Source organism: Scomber scombrus, chromosome 4 (genome assembly GCF_963691925.1).
Source record: "Scomber scombrus chromosome 4, fScoSco1.1, whole genome shotgun sequence".
NCBI lineage: Eukaryota > Metazoa > Chordata > Actinopteri > Scombriformes > Scombridae > Scomber > Scomber scombrus.
Window position 1 is genome coordinate 23,895,955 of NC_084973.1, and position 23,331 is coordinate 23,919,285.

Genomic DNA, 23,331 nt, shown 5'->3' on the forward strand with positions numbered 1-23,331 from the left:
AATGTGTAATATTAGACTTTGGAACATCTTGTGTGGAATAATCCTGTACATCAATAGGCCCACAGCCTGCAGCGAGGGGCAGAATTGCATCAATGATGAAAACCACAGCAGCAACATGAGATATATGATGAGAGTGACATCCAGCTGCAGGACATCCAGCAACTCTTCCTTTGATGAATATCATCCTCTCAGTCTGCCCAGCCAGGATAAAACAGCGTGATGGCTACTGTGTTGGTGTGGTGATGGGAGCCTCAGTTTGTTGAGACATTTCAGGCAGAAACATCCAGAGGTTTGGCTGTGACTGCTGGATACGCTTCACATGCTCCTTCTATAAAATAGTTTTATTCTATAAAATTTGGATGTAGTGTTTCTTTCTTTCATATTACACCACTTGTACTTAAGTGATTAATGTTATATAAAGAACTCAACACGATCCCTCCACTCTACAAACTCCAATTGCCTCCTCCTCCCCAGGACTTAGCTCAGCACCATGGGTAAGCCAGTCTTCTGTTCTGCTGCCCTCTGTCTATGATATGCCCTCCCTGACCATCTGAGGGCACCACAGACTACTGTAGAGTTTTTAAAAAGGACTTAAAACATTTATTTTTAGCAGAACCTTTGACTTTAATTACCTTGCTGGTTGCTGCTTTTATGCTCTTATCTTTTATATTATAGCACTTTGAGATTTGATTCAAATGTAAAGTGTGATGCAAATAAAAATGTCTTCTTCTTCTTCTTCTTTTTATTCTTCTTCTTCTTATTATTATTATTATTATCATTATTATTATTATTATTAGTAGTAGTATTATTATTGTTATTAATAATAAACATGGTTGTAGGGAACCAGTACATAGTTAATTGATTCACAGTTTACTGAAGTAGTAATAATAATAACTTTATTTGTATAGTACCTTTCATACAATAAATGCAGCTCAAAGTGCTTTACAACAAAAATAAATTAAGTGCTTCACATAAAAGGAACATAAAATGAGCTTAAAGAAATGTTAAAGAAAAGAAAGAGGAAAGAAATAAAAACACTAATGAAATATAAGATAGAATATACAAATACAAATAACCACAAAAAACCCAGTACATAGTAAAAGTAGTTTTAAAAAATGGAGTAAAAACAATATAAGTATAGTATAGCACTTAGTTTTTTTGGTGTAAAATCTTGATCTGAAAGTAATTAAAGCTGTCAAATATATAGGCTAGTGGAGTGGAAGTATGACACAGCATAAAAGGGAAATATTCAAATGCCATTTGTACTTAATGGCAGTATTTGACTAAATGTATGTGGTTAAAGGTGATTACATATCTGTAAGACCTCCTGACATTATGTAGTCCTTTTATTTAGCCACCAGGTGGCGATACGGAACCTCACATCTACTGACAGTAACCACAGAGTAAGATCACTCACTGCTAGGTTAGCTAGCCGGCTAGCAGTAGCAGATTTCAGGTTTAGGCTGACTTGAGCATCAAAATGCTTCTTCAGACGGTCAGACCGTGGCTGCTTCGTTGCAGGAGTCTACCCTTGGCTTGCAAAAGATCATACTACGCCGATAAAGTAGCTCGAGTCGGCTCTCAGCTTGATAAACAGGCTTCTGAATATCAGGTAGGTTAGCCTGCTGCTAACGTCAGCCAGCCAGACAGTAACGTTAAGCCACATTTCTCCTCGCTGCTAATGTTAAGTGTGCTAATAAGTGAGGTGGCTTGCAGTAGAAACCCGACGTGGTCAGCAGTGTTGACAAGCATTAACATTTGGTTAATTTGGTCTCTGTAATGTTACTGTGATGGTAGCCAGCTCTGTGTCCACTGAGGTCAGAACCTTGAGCTTTCATTTGGTGCTCAATCTCAAGGTCTAGCATCACACTGCTGCTACTGTTCACTGATCTTCCTGCTCATGAGTTTTATCAGTGGTGGAAAGTAACTAAGTACCACTTTGAGGTGCTTGTGCTTTACTTTAGTGTTTCCATTTGATGCTACTTTATACTTCCACTCCACTACATTTCAGAGGGACATGTTGTTCTTTCTACTCCACTACATTTAGTTGTGTTACTTTTCAGATAAAGATTTGACACAATTGATAATATAACAAGCTTTTAAAGTACAACACATTATTAAAGATGAAACCAGTGGTTTGCAACCTTTTTATCTTTTGACGTCTTACAAAAAGCAGTGTGTAGTCAGGGTCACATTTCAGATGTCTACGAGTTGTTAACAGCTCCGCCAAATAGTGATTTTTCCCTCTAAACTTCTCACATGCTTTCATTTCAATAAATGATCCAATATTTCTGCAAATATTAAAAATTAGAGAAAAGTAAAACTGAAAACAGATTTTTGTATCAGAACTTTGTTTTTTCTTCTTACCTCTCCCATTAATCCATTAATCATCTCATCACCCCTCAGATTTATCTAGTGACCCTTTGGAGGGGCCCGCCCCCTAGGTTGGGAACCACTGGACTAAACTAGTGTATGTAAACTAACTGTATACAAAGTAGTGTAAACGATAAATAGAGAAAATAATTGTCAGATTAATTAATGTTGAGTATAATCACAGCCCTACTCAGAAAGCCTTAATTTGAAAAATATTCGTACCATGTTGAGAATTTTCATCATGTTTTTAGATATTAAAGATGGGAAATGATAATATTAAGGGATCATTTTAATCATTAAGCCAATCATAATAACTCTTGGTACTTGGTGTTTTAATCTCATAATTGTTTTTTTTTTTTTTACTGATATTGTGCAGCACCAAAAAGAGTCACTTGATGGCACCACAGACACATTTTCTTTACATTCCAGTTTGTAGAGAGACCTGTTTAAACCAGCATGAACAGGTCTATAAAGTGATAGAGTCCCATGTTAAGTCAGTTCTGTTGCTGCCATGTTCTTGAACTTTTTTGTTTCCCATTAACAAATTTACATAGATGTGTTGAGATGGTCGTTAACTTCTCCACTACAAGCTGAATTTTAACACTTTAATATGCTCCATAATCAGAACTTATTCTATTTTGTTACAGAAACATTATGATATTGGCTAACTTAGTGATGATTGAGGGTTTTTAGTTAAAGTCACTACACACTTCTTTTATATAATTTCCTTTATAAATCTGGTTGTTGGTCGCTTTACTTTGTATTTTGAGAACCTGACTATGCGACAGAGTACTGTTAAGTTAATTTTATTACATATTACTGTCACTATCACTTTTTTGCTGATGTGTTTTGGTTAAATTATTGCAGGAAAATTAACTCTGTCACCAGTTTCTAGATCTGGTTTTCTGCCAAAAATTGTCATCAGCTGAAATCATATCATCTAATAAACTAAATAAACTCTTTTTGTTTTTCAGGAGAATTATGACCGAATGCAAGTTATTGTTGACGAATTGAAAAACCGAACAGAGAGGATTAAATTGGGTAGGTGTGAGCTCTTGATAGATTTTCCACACTATACCTAGTTTCTTCATGATTTTTAAAGTTAAAAAACTAATTCAACATTGTGTGTTTTAATTTCACATGTTCATATGAATGTCCAAATCTGGATTACATATGGTAGTGACATATAGTCCAGTGCTCATACTCGCCTGACTCATGGGATTATAACACACGTGTCACAACAGATAATACAATACAATGGAACTTACTGACAAGCTTATGTGATTTAACACAAGATGGTCAGTTGAATATCAGCATTCAAATTGTCAGTTTACATGTTAATTATTTTTATTGTTCCAGGTGGAGGAGAAAAATCCAGAAGACTTCATACTTCTCGTGGGAAACTCTTACCTAGAGAGCGTATAGACAGACTCCTGGATCCAGGGTAATGTTCTCTCCTTCCATCCTTGCTTCTATTTTTTTTTCTTGTTGACAGATTCAAAATTCAAGGCTGAGTCATACCCAGCAGACCAGATGCATAAAATGTTGTAGTGCTCTCGTTTGACGTCATTACACAAACCATTGGGCATACACATCCCTGTGCACTGAGAACGGGGAATGGGGAAAAGGGAGGCCATTGCTGTCATTTTAATTAAAAAAAATGTTTAAATCAATTTTTGTGCTCCCAATTCTTCACATCTGAACTTTAATAGTATTTATAAATTTTGATCCAGGGCATTAAGCTCTCTCTTTCCAAATTAATGTATTACATGATTGTATTTCTGGATTGTGGTTTTTTGCAGGACACCTTTCTTGGAGTTATCCCAGTTTGCAGCATATGAGTTGTATGGAAAAGAGGAAGTCCCTGCAGGTGGAATAATTACTGGGATTGGACGGGTTTCAGGGTAAATGTTTTTTAACACTTTTTAAGGATTACCAGGTTGCTGCCTTATTAAAAGTCGTTTAATATGTTTCAAAGAATAACAATGGGTTCAATGTAACCCAAATATTTTGAATATCAAACTGGGATAAATACTTTTTAAAGATCTTTTTTTAGACTATGAAATAAACCTTAATTTAAAACTGCAGGATCCACTAATTTGAATGGTCCATATGTGCTGTCAGAAGATGCAAAACTGGCTGCAAAATATGCTGATTGAGCAGTCTGATAATAATAAACATGGAGTGTTAATTTCATATTCATATCCTCATTGTTTTTTTTTATATCTCACAGGGTAGAGTGTGTCATTGTTGCAAATGATGCTACCGTCAAAGGAGGAACATATTACCCAATTACAGTGAAGAAGCACCTGCGTGCACAAGAAATAGCCCAGCAGAACCACTTGCCATGCATTTACTTAGGTGAGTTATTTTTTTATATTTGCAAAGTCTTGGATAAACAAGAAAATACCTACAAAAGGGTAAAAAGTTGGTTATCAATAGTTGTGTAAAATGAGCACATTCAACACCACATTTTCTCAGTGAAATTCACTAACATGGCCAGTCGGGGCTCCTCTGCAGTTGTTAAAGAAGTCAAAAAGCCCTGTGGAAAAAATCATGATAGTTTTTTCTTGTCTGGGTAGACTTGTGGCATCACATAAGGACCTGTTTGAGGGTTTTAGGCTGCAGTTCATCATAAAAAGGAATATAAAACATCTGTAATAGATCCAACAGCCAGATGTTATAAATATTTCTAAATATCCTGATGTGCTTGACTCCTTTAGTGGATTCAGGAGGAGCCAATCTACCCAGACAGGCAGATGTCTTTCCAGACAGGGATCACTTTGGACGCATTTTCTTCAACCAGGCCAGGCTGTCGTCAGAAGGGATAGCACAGGTGATAGTTATGTTTGGTGGATCAATTGTATTTCACATGTTGATCACATTACACGTTTACATACATAAAGTGGCATGATGGAACTTAAACACCTTGGCTTCATGTATAGCTCGTATCCTTTTGGAAAGTCTTTCACTGAACCTTATTGTCGTTATCTTGGATATAACTTTATGTTGATTTATGGACCTGTTCTCACAGTAAATGCTGAAGGGGTTGTCTGAAAAATTATGTTAGAGAAAGCAAGGATGGTAAATGTAAATGATCTGCAGGGCTGTAGGCTATTTGTCTTTTCATTGTCTGCAGCCAACAAAAATCCATCTTGCTATTGACTGCTGAGGAGACATCCTTTTTGTGTTTAAGGGGAGGAAAAAAAACAAGGCTGTTTGTTTGAGAGCTAATAAATGCAGATAGTGCTGTAGAGAAGTCAAATCCTCTTGAACTCACATCTCGGTAGAAGACCCAGAGGTGGTGAACACACCTGAATATATTTAGACTTCACAAAATTGAATGCCCATTAATTCATGCCAATACAGTCTTGAGGCGATACTTGTTGTCTTAAGAATTATTTCCCCCTCCTAGTGATATTTAATAATAATACCACTTTTACCACCAGATTACTGTGTTATAATTTACAATTCCACCTGTCGGTGCCCATAATGTTGATTTTAATCTCAAATACAATTCAGATATTTGCTGAAATGCATCATAATAGAAATGAGTATTGAAACAGAATTTCTACTGGTGTAGAGCTACAAATGTATTTTGAAACTCAGTTTCTCTAAGAGTGAGCATGTTTCAAATGTGTTTCTTGTTCTGTCAAAGGAATCGCCCATTCATTTGAAGTCTTTCATGTTTTGTCAGTCTTAAATATTCACTCTGAATACTGAACATGTTCTGCGACTAGACTTATTGTATTTCTGCACTCTTTTAGATTGCTGTTGTGATGGGCTCCTGCACTGCTGGAGGAGCATACGTACCGGCTATGGCAGATGAAAGCATCATTGTGCGGAAGCAAGGAACCATTTTCCTGGGAGGACCTCCACTGGTTTGCCAATTTATCTTTTTCTGCAACTGTGTGATAATAGGATGAGAAAATATTCCATTTTATAGTCACGTTGGCTCCTAATCCTGTTAATCAATAGGCGGTGTGTATGCAAGGCTATAGTTTTGAACTACTTAGAAAAGAAAGGTCAAGAAATGTTTGTTTACTGCACATAAATGATGGAAATATATAACAAGGGTAATGTGTCTGTTAGTATTATTCCTTTTTATTGACAATCTCTGCTTTTTTTTTTACAGGTCAAAGCTGCCACTGGGGAAGAAGTTTCTGCAGAGGACCTTGGTGGTGCTGATCTTCACTGCAAGTATGAAACAATAACATGTATTAATCACATTAGATGTATAGGTCCGTGACCCCAAGTTTCTGCTTTTAAGGAAGTTCATCTACTAAAATACTAAATGTGCTGGTTTAGTCCATAGGAATACTGTTATCTCTGCCTTATCCCTAAAATACCTCAGAGATAGATCATATTTATATATTAAATGTGTATTCTAAACATAATTTTAGAGTCTGTAAGTAAAATATTCCATTAATGCCATTTACAACCTGGGTTGACACAGACAGTAGGTTGTTGTGTAATTTCACAGACAGTATTTGGAGTCAGTTTTTCACTTCACATAGATCCCAGTATTTATAATGGCATATGGTGATTAAGGACAAAAGCTCAGTGGTGCAAATTAGCTGCTTTAAAGAGTAACTACACACCCACTCTCTCCATCCCACCATATTTTTAAAAAGCAGCAGAGGACTGCACAGGACGACTGTAGGGGACGTGGCCTCTTGGCCATGTAGTGTGTGACGTGGGAGGTAAGGGGGCACCAGCCAAAGTGACTTAGCGACAGTGTGAGGCTGACCCCCGCTCAGTGTAGCATGAATAGCAATGTATAGCTGATAGTCAGAGCTAACCAGCCGCAAGCAGCTGCTGTCAGACTCTGCATGTCCGCGCTGGAAACACAAAGAGTCTGCTGGAGCTTTGACAGTTACTAGAAGCACATTCATGATCCTTTGTAAAAGTTTCTGTTTGCTATCTGAGTTATAGCTGAGGTACAACCCTGCTTTTTATCGTTGTTAATGTTAATGTTGTCAGCATTGAATATCTTGTAAAGGAATAAATGTTTTGTTTATTTGCATAAGCACGGTTCTCTGAGTGGTAAGACATGTGCTGTCTCTTATCAGACTTGTTAATGCTACCAGCAGCTCTGTGTGAGAGGAACAAACTGGGGCTACATTTAGCCACTGTTCTGATATTTATACTTGGCGGCAGCTGATGTGAAATAAACCTCGGAGTCTTGCCTATGTTGTCATGATTAAAGAGTTTGGCTGAATTGAATTTTCCAATCCAGACAGATGGAAATAAGCTATCACCTGTATTAACATCATATGCCAATGCAGACCTATGTGATTATGTGTACACTGTAAAAAAAAAAAAAAAAAAAAAGAAGAAAAGATTAGTGTTGCTCTTTAAATATTATAGATGGTCAACAAAAAAACAAACCAAAACAAAAAACATCACAAAACTATTTCTCTTTTTTCCCCTCTTTATTTCTCTTTACTGTGCATTCATGAAACACGTGGTCCTACGTATATAATTATCTTCTAAGGTGTGATTTATGTGCTGTGATCATCTCACTGTGATTAACTTGCTGCTTATTTCACAGAAAATCAGGTGTGACAGACCACTATGCTTTAGACGATAACCACGCGCTCCATTTAGCAAGGAAGACGGTGCGAAGCCTCAACTACAGGAAAAATATCGAGGCAAGTCCAACGATGACAGTCATTATAAAGTCTCCCATTTTTATTTTTCATTAAAGGATGATATCTGTAGCTCATGTTGATGTGGAGTCTGTCTGTTTTTTAATATTTTACAGGTTACTACAGAACCTACTGAAGCTCCTCTCTATCCTGCTGATGAACTCTATGGCATAGTTGGAGATAACTTGAAACGCAACTTTGATGTCAGAGAGGTACAATATTTCTCCAGTTTCCTGCACATTGCTTTGAAGGCCGAAGAAGAAAGGTTATAGACTGCACTTCAGGAATAAATGTCTGATTTGAACATGGCAAGACTTAAATATTTGTGTATGTTTCTCTTCTGATGTGTTGAGTAACTTTTAAAACACTTAATGAGCTCCCACTTCTGTTTAGATTAGTATTTAAACCTCTATTTAGATTATACTTTTCCATAATGTCCTTTTGTTTAATATGTTTAGGAGAGCATTAATTAAACTGATATGTTACAGTATTATGATATGAAAATTAGTTATATAGAACATGAACAAATTGAGTACCACTGTTTTATACTTAAGATTGATTATGAACACAAGCAAACCTTTTACAGGTTAAGCAGCGTTAAGCTGTCAATTCCCTCTATGGGTGACTGGCTTCAATCACTCTGTTTTGCTTTCTCTGGCAGGGCTTGCCAGATGTGCTCATTTGGTTTAAAGCCTGAGCCTTTGATTCTGGATGTGGACCTGGGAGCAAGATTTACTGCTAACTCTAGAGATGTCTAACTGTTTGTAGTGCAGAGCAGTATTGGCAGTCCAGTTAGGATGCAAGATAAACTGGCTGCTTGCTCTTTACCGAAGTTTTCAACTGTAACCACCTTTTTTAGCACAGTGTTAAATCTCTCTAATAAATATAGTTCAGCTCATATTACTGGTGTCTTAACATATTTTTTTTTCAAAGCATACACAAGTCTTGCTGTTAATGATGTTTGACGTGTTTTCATGGGTTTTAATTTTGTTGTATTCATTTAATTACAGGTCATTGCCAGAGTTGTAGATGGGAGCAAATTTGATGAGTTCAAGGCTTTCTATGGAGACACTCTTGTTACAGGTATGTTCAATAACATTTTACTATCCCTGCAGCTCAGATAATAATGATGTGGTTGGTTTTTTGTGGAATCTGACAGTCAACATTATTTGACTTTCATTTTTTACCCGTTCAGGATTTTCAAGAATATTCGGTTACCCCGTTGGAATCATTGGTAACAACGGAGTCTTGTTTTCAGAATCTGCGAAAAAGGTAAATATCCTTTACACCCAAAGATAATTGAAACATTAACCTATGGAGTACAATTAAGCTCCTTTTCTACAGAGTCTTTGGAGCTATGATGCCTGTTCACACCATCACTACATTCTTATTGGAAAACCTCAAATTTGTCTATATTTTAATGAAACGTTCAGACTGTGCATTCAGCTTTGATTCTGCTATTGTTTGAACAATCAGAAGGACTACACAAACAACACCTGTGTAAAAAGGAAAAAAGGCTAAGCCACACGATTGTGTTGCATTTTCAAAACAGTGAGCAATGTACTGGAAATGTGCCTCTCTAAATCTCAAGGACTATATCACAATACTGAGGCAGTTCTGATAGTATTTTCCACAGGGATTTCCTGCTAACAATGCTGAATACTAAAAATGTCCCTCTTTAGGCAGCTTTAGTCTTCATAGATGTTTTATACTGACCCTTCACAGTCAAGGCAGTGAGTGTCTGTCATACAATAAGCTCCCAAATTGCACTTGTCTGTGCCATCTCATGAGTGCTCTGAATGGCACTGTAATAATGTAGCATTTAGAAACCATGGACAAGGGACAATGATCATTTTCATTCAATATAATTCACTTAATTTGCAAGCCAATATGCCGTGAACACAGCTGAACTTTACACAGGCTTAGGAAAGATGAGGAGATGAGTTTGTGATTATAGACTAATACATTTTTCAAATGTATTTTGAATTTGATAACAAGCTTGACCTGGGGGGAAAAAAGGCTTCTATGATTCATTTTTCTGTGAGGTCTCAATATGACAGTATGAGCATCGGTTATCTCGTCAGTGTAATTAGTTACTGACACAGTGCCTCAGACAGATGTGGAACAGACATGCTCAGAGATATCCAAGAAAAATCAATAGTGCACCTGCATTTCGAGATGCATTTTTGAGACACCCTGATATCACTTAAGACATGCCTAGGCTTCCACTATGCTTACTGTTAAATTGTTAAAAGCTTCTCCCATCGTATTTGTGTTTGTGAGAGAAGAGGGAGCAGAGAAAAGACGAGATATCTGTTGTTCTGTGCACATTTGGGAGCAAACTGATGAATCATTTTGCACCGAGTGACAGTGTCTAACAGGCAGCCATCTTTCACATTGTCTCCCACTTTGTTTACACTTTCCAATGCAAGGCAGGTGGCCTCAGCCAGCATAGTAACTGCCAAAATAAAGAAAACACCTGAGTAATTCAGCAATACAAAGTACATGGAAATGAGGTTTCTCTTCACAGTGCACAGTCTTTTGTGCTTGTTTGCCTGTACAATAGCTTCTGGCAGGCAGCTCTGTGTTGCACAGTGCATTTTTCTGGCAAGACTGAAGGCCATTCAGCTCCTTCAAATTCAAAATAAGATCTAGGAAATGCAAAGCGAGGGTGAAGCCAGGTGACCTTCCTCGCATGTTGATACATTTCTGGCCTAACTGGTCTCGTCTCAGATGAATATGATGATTAAGGTGAGGCAAACACAGTACACACACTTAATGAATGATGATGATCATTATGCTCTTTGATTCGGTCACCAGATCTCAAGAAAACTGATTGCTTGGATGACTCAAGAGCATCACTTAAAGCACCAGTGTATCAGATTTAGGGGGACCTATTGGCAGAAATGGAATATAATATTCATAAGTACATTTTAATTTGTGTATAATCACCTAAAAATAAGAAGTGTTTTTTTGTTACCTTAGAATCAGCCTTTTATATCTACATAGTGAGCAGGTCCTCCGCCACAGAGGCTGCACCATGTTTCCACAGTAACCCAGAACAGACAAACCAAACACTGGTTTCACAGCCACCACAGGTTCCCTTAAACGCTTGGAGGGGAGGGGGGGTATTCAGTTGATTACAATCTGCAACTTCACTGTTGAATGCCACTAAATCCTATACACTGTTCCTTAAAGATAGGACTGGAGTAGTACATGTCTGAGTTTTTTTCCCTCTGGACAGTTGTTTTTTTACTACATTCATTGAATACTTAATTTCTTTTCAGGGGACGCATTTCATCGAATTGTGCTGCCAGCGAAACATTCCACTTATTTTTCTCCAAAATATAACAGGTCAGTGGAAATTCTTTATAGATATGGCTGCTGTATTTTTCTTAGTCTCAGCAAAGCTGATGTGCAAAGCCAAACAAAAAATGAATTGATTCTACTTATAAGTATTGTGTGTGTATCCAAAGACTGATACATGGTATTCCTCTGTGCTGTAGACATTCATTAATGTCCAAATACTAAGAAAAACAAGTCCGTGAGCTACACTGTTGCACTGGGTCACATGTTTCTTCACCTTTTAAGAGTTTGGGCATGGTTGTTTGTTTTAGAAACAGCTTCAAAATTATTGATGGGTTTAAAAGAAAAAATCTATGTTGATATTCCTTTACTGTTCTCTATGTGGAGTTTGTTCGATAATAATATTCTGGAGAAAAAAGAAACATCTACAAAGACTAATAACAGTGATCATGATTTTGGTTTCAGACCCCAGTGTACATGTTGCTGATTGCTGTTATTAGTCTTTTGTGCCGTTTCTAAACAAAACTAACATGTCCAAAACTCTGATGAAGGAACATGCACCCAGCGCAACAGTGTTGCTCACTGGTCCACAGCACAGAAATAAGATATATCAGGCTTTGGATACACACACAAAACTTGTAAGAAGAAGGTTTTGGGATTGTTGGTGTATTATGGTCCTTTTTGTCCCCTGCTTTCTGGTTTCTGTTTTACTGTTCTCGATCCATCACCTCAGGTCAGATGGGGAGAAAAAAAGGAAGTTAATTATTATAAGCAGTCAATTCATCTAATGAATCCTGTATTTATAGATTTAATTGACTCCTGCAAAATCATATGGGATAGCAGTCAAACTGATAATATCTTAATTTGTTATTTCCATATCTTATGACATGATCTTGAAATCTATCTCAACAAGTCCTCAGTTTTACCTGTTATCTATAGATTGTTTAATTTTAAAGCATGTTCTCCCTTGACAACACACACACACACACACACACACACACACACACACACACATGCATACACGCACATCAACACAGCTGTTATTTGCAATCTCTACTCTCTTTCTTTCTCTTAGGCTTCATGGTGGGCAGAGAGTATGAAGCAGGAGGAATTGCAAAGGATGGAGCCAAAATGGTGACTGCAGTGGCCTGTGCCAACGTACCCAAGATTACTGTTATCATTGGTGGCTCATATGGTGCAGGAAACTATGGCATGTGTGGAAGAGCCTACAGGTACAGTGTCAAGACTACAGAGTTGATATAGATATATATAATTCAGAAAAAATTAACAAAATGGAAGTCTGGTCAAGACTTATTACATAAATATAAAGATCATATAGCTGTGCCTGAGTTTTGCATAATTTACATCTAAAAATGTTACTCTCAATGCATGCTGTTCAGTGCATGTGAAATAATGAGCTCAGACCTTGAATTTTTATATCTAGGTCAAAGTGACCTTTTTAAAAGGCAGAAGAAGAAGCTTTCAGATTTATATCATAAAAAAAACATCAATTTAAATTGCATTTGAATTTTCCGAGTTAAACTGCCTCTTGTTTCATTTTATTATTTAAATTTTGTTCAGAAAATATCCTCTGACTGTGTTGTTTCCAGGGAATGATGTGGCACAAAGCATTATTTGACTGATGGTTTTGTTTGTTTTGTGGCCAAGGCTGCTTACTTATTTTTGTCAGTTGTATTTACATTTATACCTCTCATTTCAAAACAGTAAAATTTACATCAATTATAGAAATATTTAGTAATATCAGATTGATATATGAATCGTTCCTCATCTGTGTCTCACTTGTCTTTTTCTGTTCTGCTTTCCAACAAGTTAAATACATGAATAAATATTGGCATGAATGTTCTTTTAATGTTTAAATAAGCACAGATTATAGTGATTGCATTTTAGAATATTCATACTGGTGCTCACCTTTGGTTGAACTGAATTATTTAACAATACCAAAGTAGTACATTTCCTACCTAAGCTCTCATTAATCATATTTCGCTGTAGGTGTGATCACTTGGTATTAGGTCCTCATCACTGCAGATTTCTTTTGTTCTTCTGTGGTCTGATCAGCTGATCTGGCTGAGGAGAAACAAAGAAACTGACACTTCCTATTTCTTCTTTCACAGCCCCCGATTCCTCTACATGTGGCCAAATTCTCGAATCTCTGTAATGGGCGGTGAACAGGCTGCCACTGTCCTGGCCACCATTACCAAGGATCAGAGGGCACGTGAGGGAAAGGAGGTAACAATTCACATTAATCATCCTTTCTGCGCTTCAATGAAAAGGCTTAAATTAGCTTTTGTGGATTTGCTGCCAAAAGCATAAACATTAAGAAAGACACTTTTCTTTCAGTAATGGTTTGACATAGCACTTATACAAGGATCAAATTATATCAGTGTTAAGTGTTACAGTGATAACTTATCCTGAGTAGTGCAATCATCAAATGGCTGTAATTAAACTGTGTCAGGTATGCTGTTATGAGTTTATTAAGAGCGCATTAATAGCTTCAGAACGACATCTCACATCAGCGCCCTGATGGTAGGCGTTTCAATCAGTGTTGTTTAAGATGATTCAACAATATGCACCATTAAAATGACTGACAAAGTAGCAAAAACTAATTAAAGGTTCATTTTTGAATGCATTTTAAATGTCAGTCAAATGTACTCTTTTTTTTCACCACATTTGTTCCAATTGTCTTTATAGTTAAGCTTTATAGATTAAAAAAGATGATATTGCCAGCAGTGTAAAACAAAAACAAAAAAAACTTCATGACTCATTTATTCTCATTTAGTCTGCAAACAGATAGATAGCAATTAACCTAGATACAATCCACACTGAGTTTCCACATTTAGCTTAAACTAATACAGTCTAATACAACAGCCCCAAAAAAAAAAAATCTACCCTCACGAAGGTTATAATGTTTATTTTTTTGTTTTAGGGAGGTGGTGATTCAACTTCACGGTCATTTTGGAGGCTGTTGTTTGTGTTGCTGTTGAATTATGCTCCGTTTTACTGAGAGGTGTTTGTCATTTATATGCATGACGGTATACTAGGAACACCTGAATAAACTCTACTGCATTGACTCAATATTTTCATTATTCTTATCATGTTCACTACAATTGATTCATCATTCTCAAGCCAAAGAAATTAGCTTCCATGACACCACTGTACACCTTGCACACCTCAGAAAACACCTTCAGAAACGTCTTTGGCATCAGTCCCTATTGCCTCACTTAGTGTTTAAATGCACATGACTGTAAACCTTTTTCTTTCATGCGTATGTGTTTGGCAAACCTACCAATTCCTTTGTTTTTACCAATTAATCCACAGTTTACAGCAGAGCAAGAGGCTGCCATGAAGGAACCGATAGTGCGGCGGTTTGAAGAGGAAGGCAGTCCGTACTACTCCAGTGCCAGGTGACATTTGATAACGATTCATTTTATTTCTCAGGCAAAATGAGCCTAACCCTATGTCATTGCAGTTTAGCTCTGGTGAGAGACGTCACCAGCCTGTGTATTAAATTGATCATGAAATCGTTTAAATACATTATGCTATCTTGCTTAGCCAAGACCTAAGAAAAACCCCAGGAGATGCTCTTCATTCATGAGGAGTGGTGCTGTGATGTGTTGAGTGTTTTCTTCTCCATTTGACGTCCTATTGTTTTTGTTTAAAATTAGTCGTCTTTACGTTTCATTTAGCCGTTGGCCATTTTCATGGTGTATGTGAGCAGAGCATACATTAGATCATATAAGCAGTTCTTACAAAGGAAATATGCATCGCAAGGTGGAAAATTGTGTAGGTGTGTTTTGCAACTATGTGACAGTTCAAATAATTAAATGAGGCAGATTTTATATAAATTTTACAGGAGAGTCATGACCAAAATAGCAACATACAACATAAAGTTTCAAAATATAATTCTTCTGCTTACAATAAGTGTGATAACTGTCAAGAAAACAATTAACAAAGTACATGAAGTGGGATCAAAAGTAATTTTAATAGCTGTGAAAAGACAAAAAACAACAACAACTTGAACACTGTCAATCACTTATGCTCACTTTGGGTCCTCTGGCCTACATCAGGCAAGATCAGACAAACAGACAAAAAGCCTAAATGTGCTAGATGTCTAACAAGAAAGATCTTGTCTGCACCAGCCGTGATCCTGTGGATGTCTATAAATAGAGGCTATTAACACATTTTATTGTAGAGATGATACTAGCAGGAAATGAAGATACTGATGTGTTTGGCAAAAGGGAATTTTCGAAACTACTGTTGACTCTATTGAGCAATAATTAGGCCTAATTAAAGACTAACTGAGTTTTTGTTCCTGAATTTGGCCCTGGTATCCTGGTAGTGTTTGTCAAATTTGTGCAAGCCAATGAACAATTTAGGGCTACAACTAATAATTATTTTCATTATAGATAAATCTGTCAATCATTTTTTTGATTAATTTCTATTAGTCATTTAGTTTATTTATAAAATGTCAGAAAACGGAAAAATGTCAATCACTGTTTGTCAAAGCCGAAGATTCGAACTATATAAACCAGAAAATATTCACATTTGAGGAGCTGGAATCAGAGATTCCGACCAATTAATCAACTAATTGTTGCAAATCTAGAACCTTCTTACTGGTGTAGAGAAATAGTGAGAATAGATCAAAACAACATCAAAGGGTTTGTGTGTGATAAGTTTGGTTTTTTGAAGATTGATGTTGATGATTTTCAGTACACTGAATTATAATAAAATATCATAACAGGAAGCTAGTATTTCTTATATTAAAAGCTGCAAAAATCATATTCATATTAAAACCAAGATTATAGGTTTATATTAATAGATTAGTATGGTATGCAAATATCCCACTCATGATAACTGATGATAGAATACATTAATCTGACCTTGAATAATAATGGGAAATGAAAGGTTACTCAAAAAGAAAAAAAGAACCTGAAGATAAAGGTAGAAAAGACTTGATTGAGCGTATTAGAACAGGAAGATGAGTGTGGGAGTTATTCAGAGAAGAGGAACAAAACATCTTGACACTCTGTTAAAGAAACTGATACTAAACCTAGACAGTACAACAAGAAGCATAAGATAACAGTTAATCATGTGATTTCATCCTTTTTTTTTTACAGACTATGGGATGATGGGATTATTGATCCTGCTGATACTCGTCTGGTTTTGGGACTGAGTCTCAGTGCAGCACTGAATGCACCAACGGTGAAGACGCGTTTTGGAGTGTTCAGGATGTAAAGCTCTGCTTTCAGTGGTGTGGAGCTCAGACTTTCCCATCAGAGATGGACATGTATTTTACTTCTGCTAGTCTTTGTAGTTTCATTTGTGGTGTTTAACCAGATTAACGATAACAAAACACAGAAAAACACACTAAAAAAAGAAAAAATCACAGTAGTGGAATTGCATAACCTTGGACATATGGGGATGTGAGTGAATGATATATTGTTGTTGGACATTTACACTGTTAAGTTGTGCCTTACCTGTTACTGTTCCAAGTGTAAATGCAACTGTCCTTATAAAACTGTTTCCAGGGGTGGATATTTTTTATCAAATTATGTGAATAGTTAAATATAAAAATGTGAAAAAATATGAGAGCTCTTGTTTTATTCAAGACCATTGTTGTTGCCAAGTGATACAATACCTGATGGAGGAACATCTGAGTGAAAAAAGTGTTCATAAGGGGGCGCTGTTTAGCTATAAATATCTTTCATTGCAATCTAGAGGGTTAGTATAAGCACGCTTGACATCTGTTAAACATTTAAATGACACATAGTGTTCTGGTATTGACAGAAGCTGTTTTTAAGTTTCCTGAAAATGTCCAAGTTCAGTGCTATTGTCTCTTTATGGACAATCACCGCAGACACTAAGCCAGACTTCTGTTTCCTCTTCATTTTTTTAATTGTGCAAATATTACGTTATAACATGAATGAATAGGAAGTGGTCTTATAGATGCCACAGTGCAGGCACTGTACTCTATAAAATCTAAACCACAGAGGAAGAGCACTAAACTTTACCAGCTGGCCGCCCTTTCTTCCCCTCCCTCTCTCTCTTTTCCATTTTGTCAATTTATCTATTTAACCGAACATGTTGCACACAGTTGGTATGCTCAAACATTAGTACAGACCATCTTGAGTTCACTCTTGCAACAAGTTACACTTTGTTTTTCCCCACAGTACTTTGAGGCGGAAGATTTTGTGCAGATTTGCATTTCAATGTTTGAATGTTGTCTTATGAAGCCAGCTGGTTAAAACGCTTAACTGGAAACCCTTCATGCATCTAAGTGTATGACTGTATGGTTGGTACATTGAAACTGTGGAGAGCCTCACCTAAGGGAAAGCAGAAATAACTCGGGCCATGATGTGTGTGTGCCGCCCACACACGCACACATCCTCCACCACCTCCTATACCACCAATTTTTAGAACTGCTTCGCTGGTTATGCCTTCATGCTCTTCCACCAAATGTCACTGTGGGAGATATTAGCAAACCGCAGAAGCTAGTTTTAAAACTTTAAATTGTATTGAAAAGCAAAACTTGGCAGAGATGTTGAGACATGATGGTTCATAAAAGTCTTCATGGATGATTATCATGGTATGTTTATCCAAACAGAAAAATTAACCTGTGAAATCCAACACATTTATCAATCGAGGTTAACTACGATGATTTATGATAATGCCTTTCTGATTTAACCTTTGTTGCTGAAATTGAATTATCTTAATTGCTGTAATAATTACTCACTGGGTGGCTTCCAGGTTCACCATTACAAAAGGGGGAGGTTTTCTTTTTGTCTGGCCAGAATATCTGGCAAGCTTTACCTCTGATGTAAAATATTTTGGCTTTGAAGTAATACAACACTTTACAACTTAGATGGTGACAGCCTGTCCCAGCATACACGGGAATAAAAGACTTTCATAGCAGGTTGCCAGGCACACATGGAGATATACTCTCATTAACAGCTGTGTGCCGTGAGTATGTCCAAACTGACACCCTAACCCTAACCCATTGCAGGAAGCTGAAAGCTACTAGAAGAGACTCACAAAAACAAAATATCACATATTTCTGAAATGGTGGAAGGCCAGAAAACTTTCCACAGAAATCAATTTTGCATCTGTGTTCAGCTGCATGTAAGCAACTTCAAAGTGTCCACACACTACAGGGATGCATTGTTTTCTACTGCTATATAAGTACACAACAGGCTGTCTCTATCAGGTGCAGTGAAGCTGCATTTCTAGCTGTGCTGATTACTGCAGTAAAGGCCAGCCATACTCAATGGGTTGCTATGCGTGGGTCGTGGTATCCAGGGGATCTGGCAATCTTTACTATTTTGAAGAAAATTTGAGAGTAAATTGACTGCTGCCAGCTAGTTATCACTACATATTATTTATTTCAGAGAGTGTTGTCATTGTTAGTACTCCACAAATAGAGGTCTAGATCTCATCTCAGAGTGTTTATCATTTTGACTTGTTATTGTGGATTTTTTTTAAATGACCATAATCATTATCACCACACTTTTTACAATTTACAATAACATTTTTAATTAGACTAAATTTGTGAGATGGCAGTAAATAACTAAAATGGGGACAAAACAACACTATAATAAGCCCTGGTCTTGAATAATATGGCTTTATTATTGATTTAAGATTTGCGTCCTCTGTTCTCTAACCAACTGACCTTCCTGTGGAGGAGGACAGGACGTCTCTTTTCACAAGCATATGATTTCTCCTTTTACATATTCCTCTTACTCAGTAGTCATGCAGACCTTTATGATATGGCTTTTGTGAAACTTGTTCAGACTTTTTTTGTTGTTGTTTTTTTTACAAGATATACAGAGATATGGTTCATTCATATTCTGCAGTCAACAAATGAAACAAAGCCTATTCAGACTGTGACAAAACTGAACTAATTTACCAGATAATTTACCCAAAACAAAAGTGTGCTGTGTTTTGCGTTAGTTTGATTTTAAGCATTTGAAAGGCGGGTCAGCAGCAAATTGTCATAACCTGAAATTAAGCACACTTATCACACACTTATCACACACCTCCTGGAAATATGTTCTTTGTTAATGTGCTACCAATTCATAATGATCCATTTATGTCAAATACACCTGATTCAGAAGCTCATTCGCCCTCTGACAGATTTACATGGATTGTTATGACTCATGTTCAAGTCACCCAGCAGCCTAAAAATAATCATGACTGAGAATTTGAGTCAGGCTTAATGTCCAGATCCTGGAGGGAAATGGATTATTGTCTGATGGAGACAATTGAAAAAAAATCATTTTCTTAAAATAATCTTCTTTTTTTTAATTAACATTTAAAACGTTTACTGGAGATAGGTTATGTATTTATTTAGAAGAAAATGGTATATTTGTTTTGATTTGAATACAGTTGTACCAAAAAATACCAAAACTGACTTTTTTTGGCCACGATACAATTAATGAAAAAACTAAACTTAATGATTCCAATCTTTATACCATGTATTCTCTTCTCTTGAGTTAAAAAGGGGTCTGTTTTGTTGCAAATAATAGGCAGCTGCAAATTAAAGCATTTTTGGGTAAACGTGTCTGAGTTCAGAGGGCTGAATAGGATCGGATTAGGTCAGATCATGTGTTACCCCCCTAACTTTCTGTCCCGGGTCTTGTTAAGAGTAGCGGCTGCATCCTCCGGAGGCAGCTGCAGTCTCTCTCTCTCTCTCTCTCTCTCTCTCTCTCTCTCTCTCTCTCTCTCTCTCTCTCTGTCTCTCTCTCTCTCCCCCCTCCTCCTCCTCCTCCTCCTCCCCTCTCTCGGTGTGTGTGTGATGGCCCGGACGCCGATGTGACGAGCCTTGTGCTGCAATCTACGTGTGCACTGTCCCCCGGACTGACAGGGCCGGAGGTCCAATGAACGAAGTCGACATATTGAGGTTGTCAAATCAAAGCCAAAGAGGAGGCGCTGTCCCGTCGTCGTCTGAATTACGTCATGCACAAACAGCTGGTCGTTGGCAAAAAATCTGGAAAAAATGTAGACCAGCACAGCGACTGAGAACTGCACCCGGGCTGTAGCCCATCACAAATCTTTTTGCTTTTAACGATGTGGCAGCTGGAGCGTCTGGGCTCAGGATGTAGCCCTCCGCGGCTCCTCTTGCTTGTTTACACCTCTCTGTGCGCTCTTGGAGGTGAGTGCTTTCCATTCAGTGTGTGTTGCTTTGCTTCACGGGGAGCTGTTCCTTTTGTCGGGGGTGCTGAAATCCTTCTCAGAGTAAAGAGCGGCGTTGCAAACCCCGCTTCTGGTTTGGATTCAGTCTCCTGAGCATCCACAGCCGCTGCTTTTAGTCTGTGCTACCAACAAAGCCGTTTTCACCAACACAGACTGGCTTCTGACGCATGGGAAGGTTGCTGCTAATTATGGCACGCGACACATTGACAGATGCTTAGGTTGTAGGCTACGATACTGAGGGCTGAATGTGTGCCCACAAGAAGACACACCAGGCTGGACGCTTTCATTGTTGTTGCCTTTGGTTGTTTGTATATTTCTTTGTGGTTGTTGCTTTTTTAATGAAGTTAGGACACTAGGCAAAAATGTGAGCAAATTCATCGGACAATAAGGGGACATTTGAGTCAAACCTTGTTCTTTCCTGCTTTAAACTCAGTTTAATTAACTACAGAATTAACAGATTTTATTGGATAATGTGCAAGTATTATAGTTAAAGCTTTTTTTAAGCTATATAGTGTGGCTTCTTTTTTTATCATAAAATATGACAAAGAAGTATATGTGTATTATTTTTGCTGTACATTTATTTCCTTAAACAAATCTTATGTAGACAAAGAAGTGTTTTTGTTCTTTGCTGCCTTAAGCGTGAAACAAAAACCTCAGAGCTCAATTGTGGGATGACAATGAATCCATACCTACAGCACACACTGTACTGGCTGTGGTCACTGAAGACCTTAAAGATCTGTCTGAGGATGTTGCAGTCCCCTGACAGACTTGTTGCTGTTTTGCTTCATCAGTTTTGGTAAATCCGGATTTAGTTGAAGACCGAAAGCTCAATTTCCTCCCTTGCCATGCTCTTTTCTGGCTGAGGTTATTCTTTCTGGGGATATATACATGATAGTAAAGGGGAACAAAGTGATGTTTGTGTGTTGGTGCTCAATAACTGATGTTAATTTAAATGGTCAGTTTTTGAAATAAACAAAGATAGAGATCCATAAATCTGGGATTTATTTCACGCAGCTCTGGCATCGACATCTCTGAGGTTTGAAGTGGAAAGTCCATCTTTTACTGCTTTGTATTTGATTTTTTGAGGTGTTTATTGTTCATGTTGGTGTGAGCACGATGAAGCAGATGGTCATGTATTTGACCAGGAATGCCAATTGATGCCAGTTTTACATCAAATTCTCCTTTTTTTTAAAAATCATCATTGTTCTTACAGAAGGTCCTTTCTTTCACAGCATATGATCATGCTAATAAAGGAGGAATTTCAAAAACCAGCATTTACCTACGATGTTCCAAAAAATGAAAAGTTTAAAGACTATCCAGTCTTAAGCACTAAAGGATAAATCTCTAGTTTAGGTGGCAAAAAGCAGGATTATGTCTATATTAAGCCTCTAACAAAGTAAAACAGTGGTTGGGAGGCGCTCATTTTCAAGAGATTACTGAATAAGAACGCCTGTAAGCACTCTGCTGCCTTTATCTTAAAATGAAGTGTCTTTATTTAGCTGGCAGACAAACAAGCATATTTAGATATTTCGACATGCTCACACCTTCTTATTATGTGTGGTTACTGTGCTGGTGCTGGGTTGTCATGGAGGCATGTGGTGTGCTTTTCTTTTTGGATAGATTTCCTTAAAAAAATCTGATTTTCATTATGGAGGGGTTTGAATATGGAAAATGTGTTGCTACAACCTTAGTTATTAGGTTTGAATGGCAGCCTTTTATGTCTGTTTTGGGTAATTGTGTCTACACTGTATGGGCCGTACATAATAAAACCTTATCATAATTGTGGCATGTCTAGCAAACAGAAGGTTGTACCAATTCATAATACTGACCACCTAAAATCCATTGACACAAGTAACAAGGAAATTATATATTCTTTGTCTGTATACAGACAGCTGTGTAAGGGAATAAGTGATGAGGGAAAAACAACAAAGATAATCAACTGTAAAATTATTTAATAGCTATGTTTTGGTACACTGACTTTCAAGCACAACTACATACTGAAATGTGCTGTAACTATTTACACCATTTATTCCCAACTTTTTATTTTTTATTTTGTTGTTGTTGTTGTGACTGCTTAATATGAAGCAACGTCTGCTTGCAAACCCCCTGGGTGCATGTATTTGAATTGTGAGCAGTTCAGTTGAAGAGTGATTTTCCCTTACGGAAACATTTTGAATAATTTTTGTGTGCTGAAGAGGTAATACCTAAAAAAAAGAAGCAAAGATTGGAGACAAGTCTGAAATCTACTCAGCATAATTTTATGTTGCAATTTTTGCAGTTTCTGCCATCAGGAGTCACCTTATGACCCCCTATATATTAATCTCTGGAGACCTTGTGGGGGCTCTGAAACTTATTTTAGATGTAACTGAGGCAATGTTGCCTTAATAATATGGTGATGAGCGATTTAAAGATGTCTTCCAGATGTTTAAAATCATAATCAAGTTAGAGTGCTTAATGACTTTGAGTAATCTTATCTAATGTTTCTATAGTAGCTGAGAGCTGTAGGAAAAAGAAGCAGAACATATAGTGTGGGTGGGAGCCATACTCTACCTAATGAGATATACATACCAGCCTGTGACATGTGAACAGTTTAACCTTAGCCTCAGTTATAGGTATCCATGTAATAAAGGGGCAAAGAGGAACCTTAATGTAAAGAAGGCTCGCATTTTTACGCAGATAGTGGACCAGAGGAAGGGCTGGCATGAAAGCGAAATAAAGGCTGGGCACTTTGTAAGGGATTAGGTTTTAGCTGTTGATAGCAAGATTGCTTCATTCTTCTGAGTTTCTGCACCTT

The 23,331-nt window shown here is 37.2% G+C and overlaps 2 protein-coding genes across 2 annotated transcripts in view; both read left to right on the top strand.

The window, feature by feature from the left end:
* Positions 1–1,400: 1,400 nt before the first annotated feature.
* On the top strand, positions 1,401–16,927 carry mccc2 (methylcrotonyl-CoA carboxylase subunit 2). Its single transcript, XM_062417973.1, has 17 exons — positions 1,401–1,612; positions 3,348–3,414; positions 3,733–3,817; positions 4,176–4,277; positions 4,607–4,734; positions 5,097–5,209; positions 6,141–6,254; positions 6,509–6,573; positions 7,928–8,027; positions 8,141–8,236; positions 9,035–9,107; positions 9,220–9,296; positions 11,312–11,378; positions 12,406–12,562; positions 13,463–13,577; positions 14,667–14,752; positions 16,466–16,927. Exons 1-17 carry the CDS (start codon positions 1,481–1,483, stop codon positions 16,581–16,583), a joined length of 1,695 nt encoding a protein of 564 aa, XP_062273957.1. The 5' UTR covers positions 1,401–1,480; the 3' UTR covers positions 16,584–16,927.
* Positions 16,928–20,411: 3,484 nt separating this feature from the next.
* tmem8b (transmembrane protein 8B) overlaps positions 20,412–23,331 on the top strand; it is a 39,796-nt gene continuing 36,876 nt past the window's right edge. The window contains exon 1 of the mRNA XM_062417896.1: positions 20,412–20,496. Within this exon, the coding sequence (XP_062273880.1) occupies positions 20,412–20,496 (85 nt within the window). The remainder of the gene's footprint in view (positions 20,497–23,331) is intronic.

What these genes read in the sequence shown, in the direction of transcription:
- mccc2 (XM_062417973.1), top strand. Translation starts at nt 1,481, where the DNA reads ATGCTTCTTCAGACGGTCAGACCGTGGCTGCTTCGTTGCAGGAGTCTA. An exon ending in GGTGCTGATCTTCACTGCAA is followed by an intron (nt 6,574 to 7,927) that starts GTATGAAACAAT and finishes CTTATTTCACAG; the next exon opens with AAAATCAGGTGTGACAGACC. An exon ending in TTTTCTCCAAAATATAACAG is followed by an intron (nt 11,379 to 12,405) that starts GTCAGTGGAAAT and finishes TCTTTCTCTTAG; the next exon opens with GCTTCATGGTGGGCAGAGAG.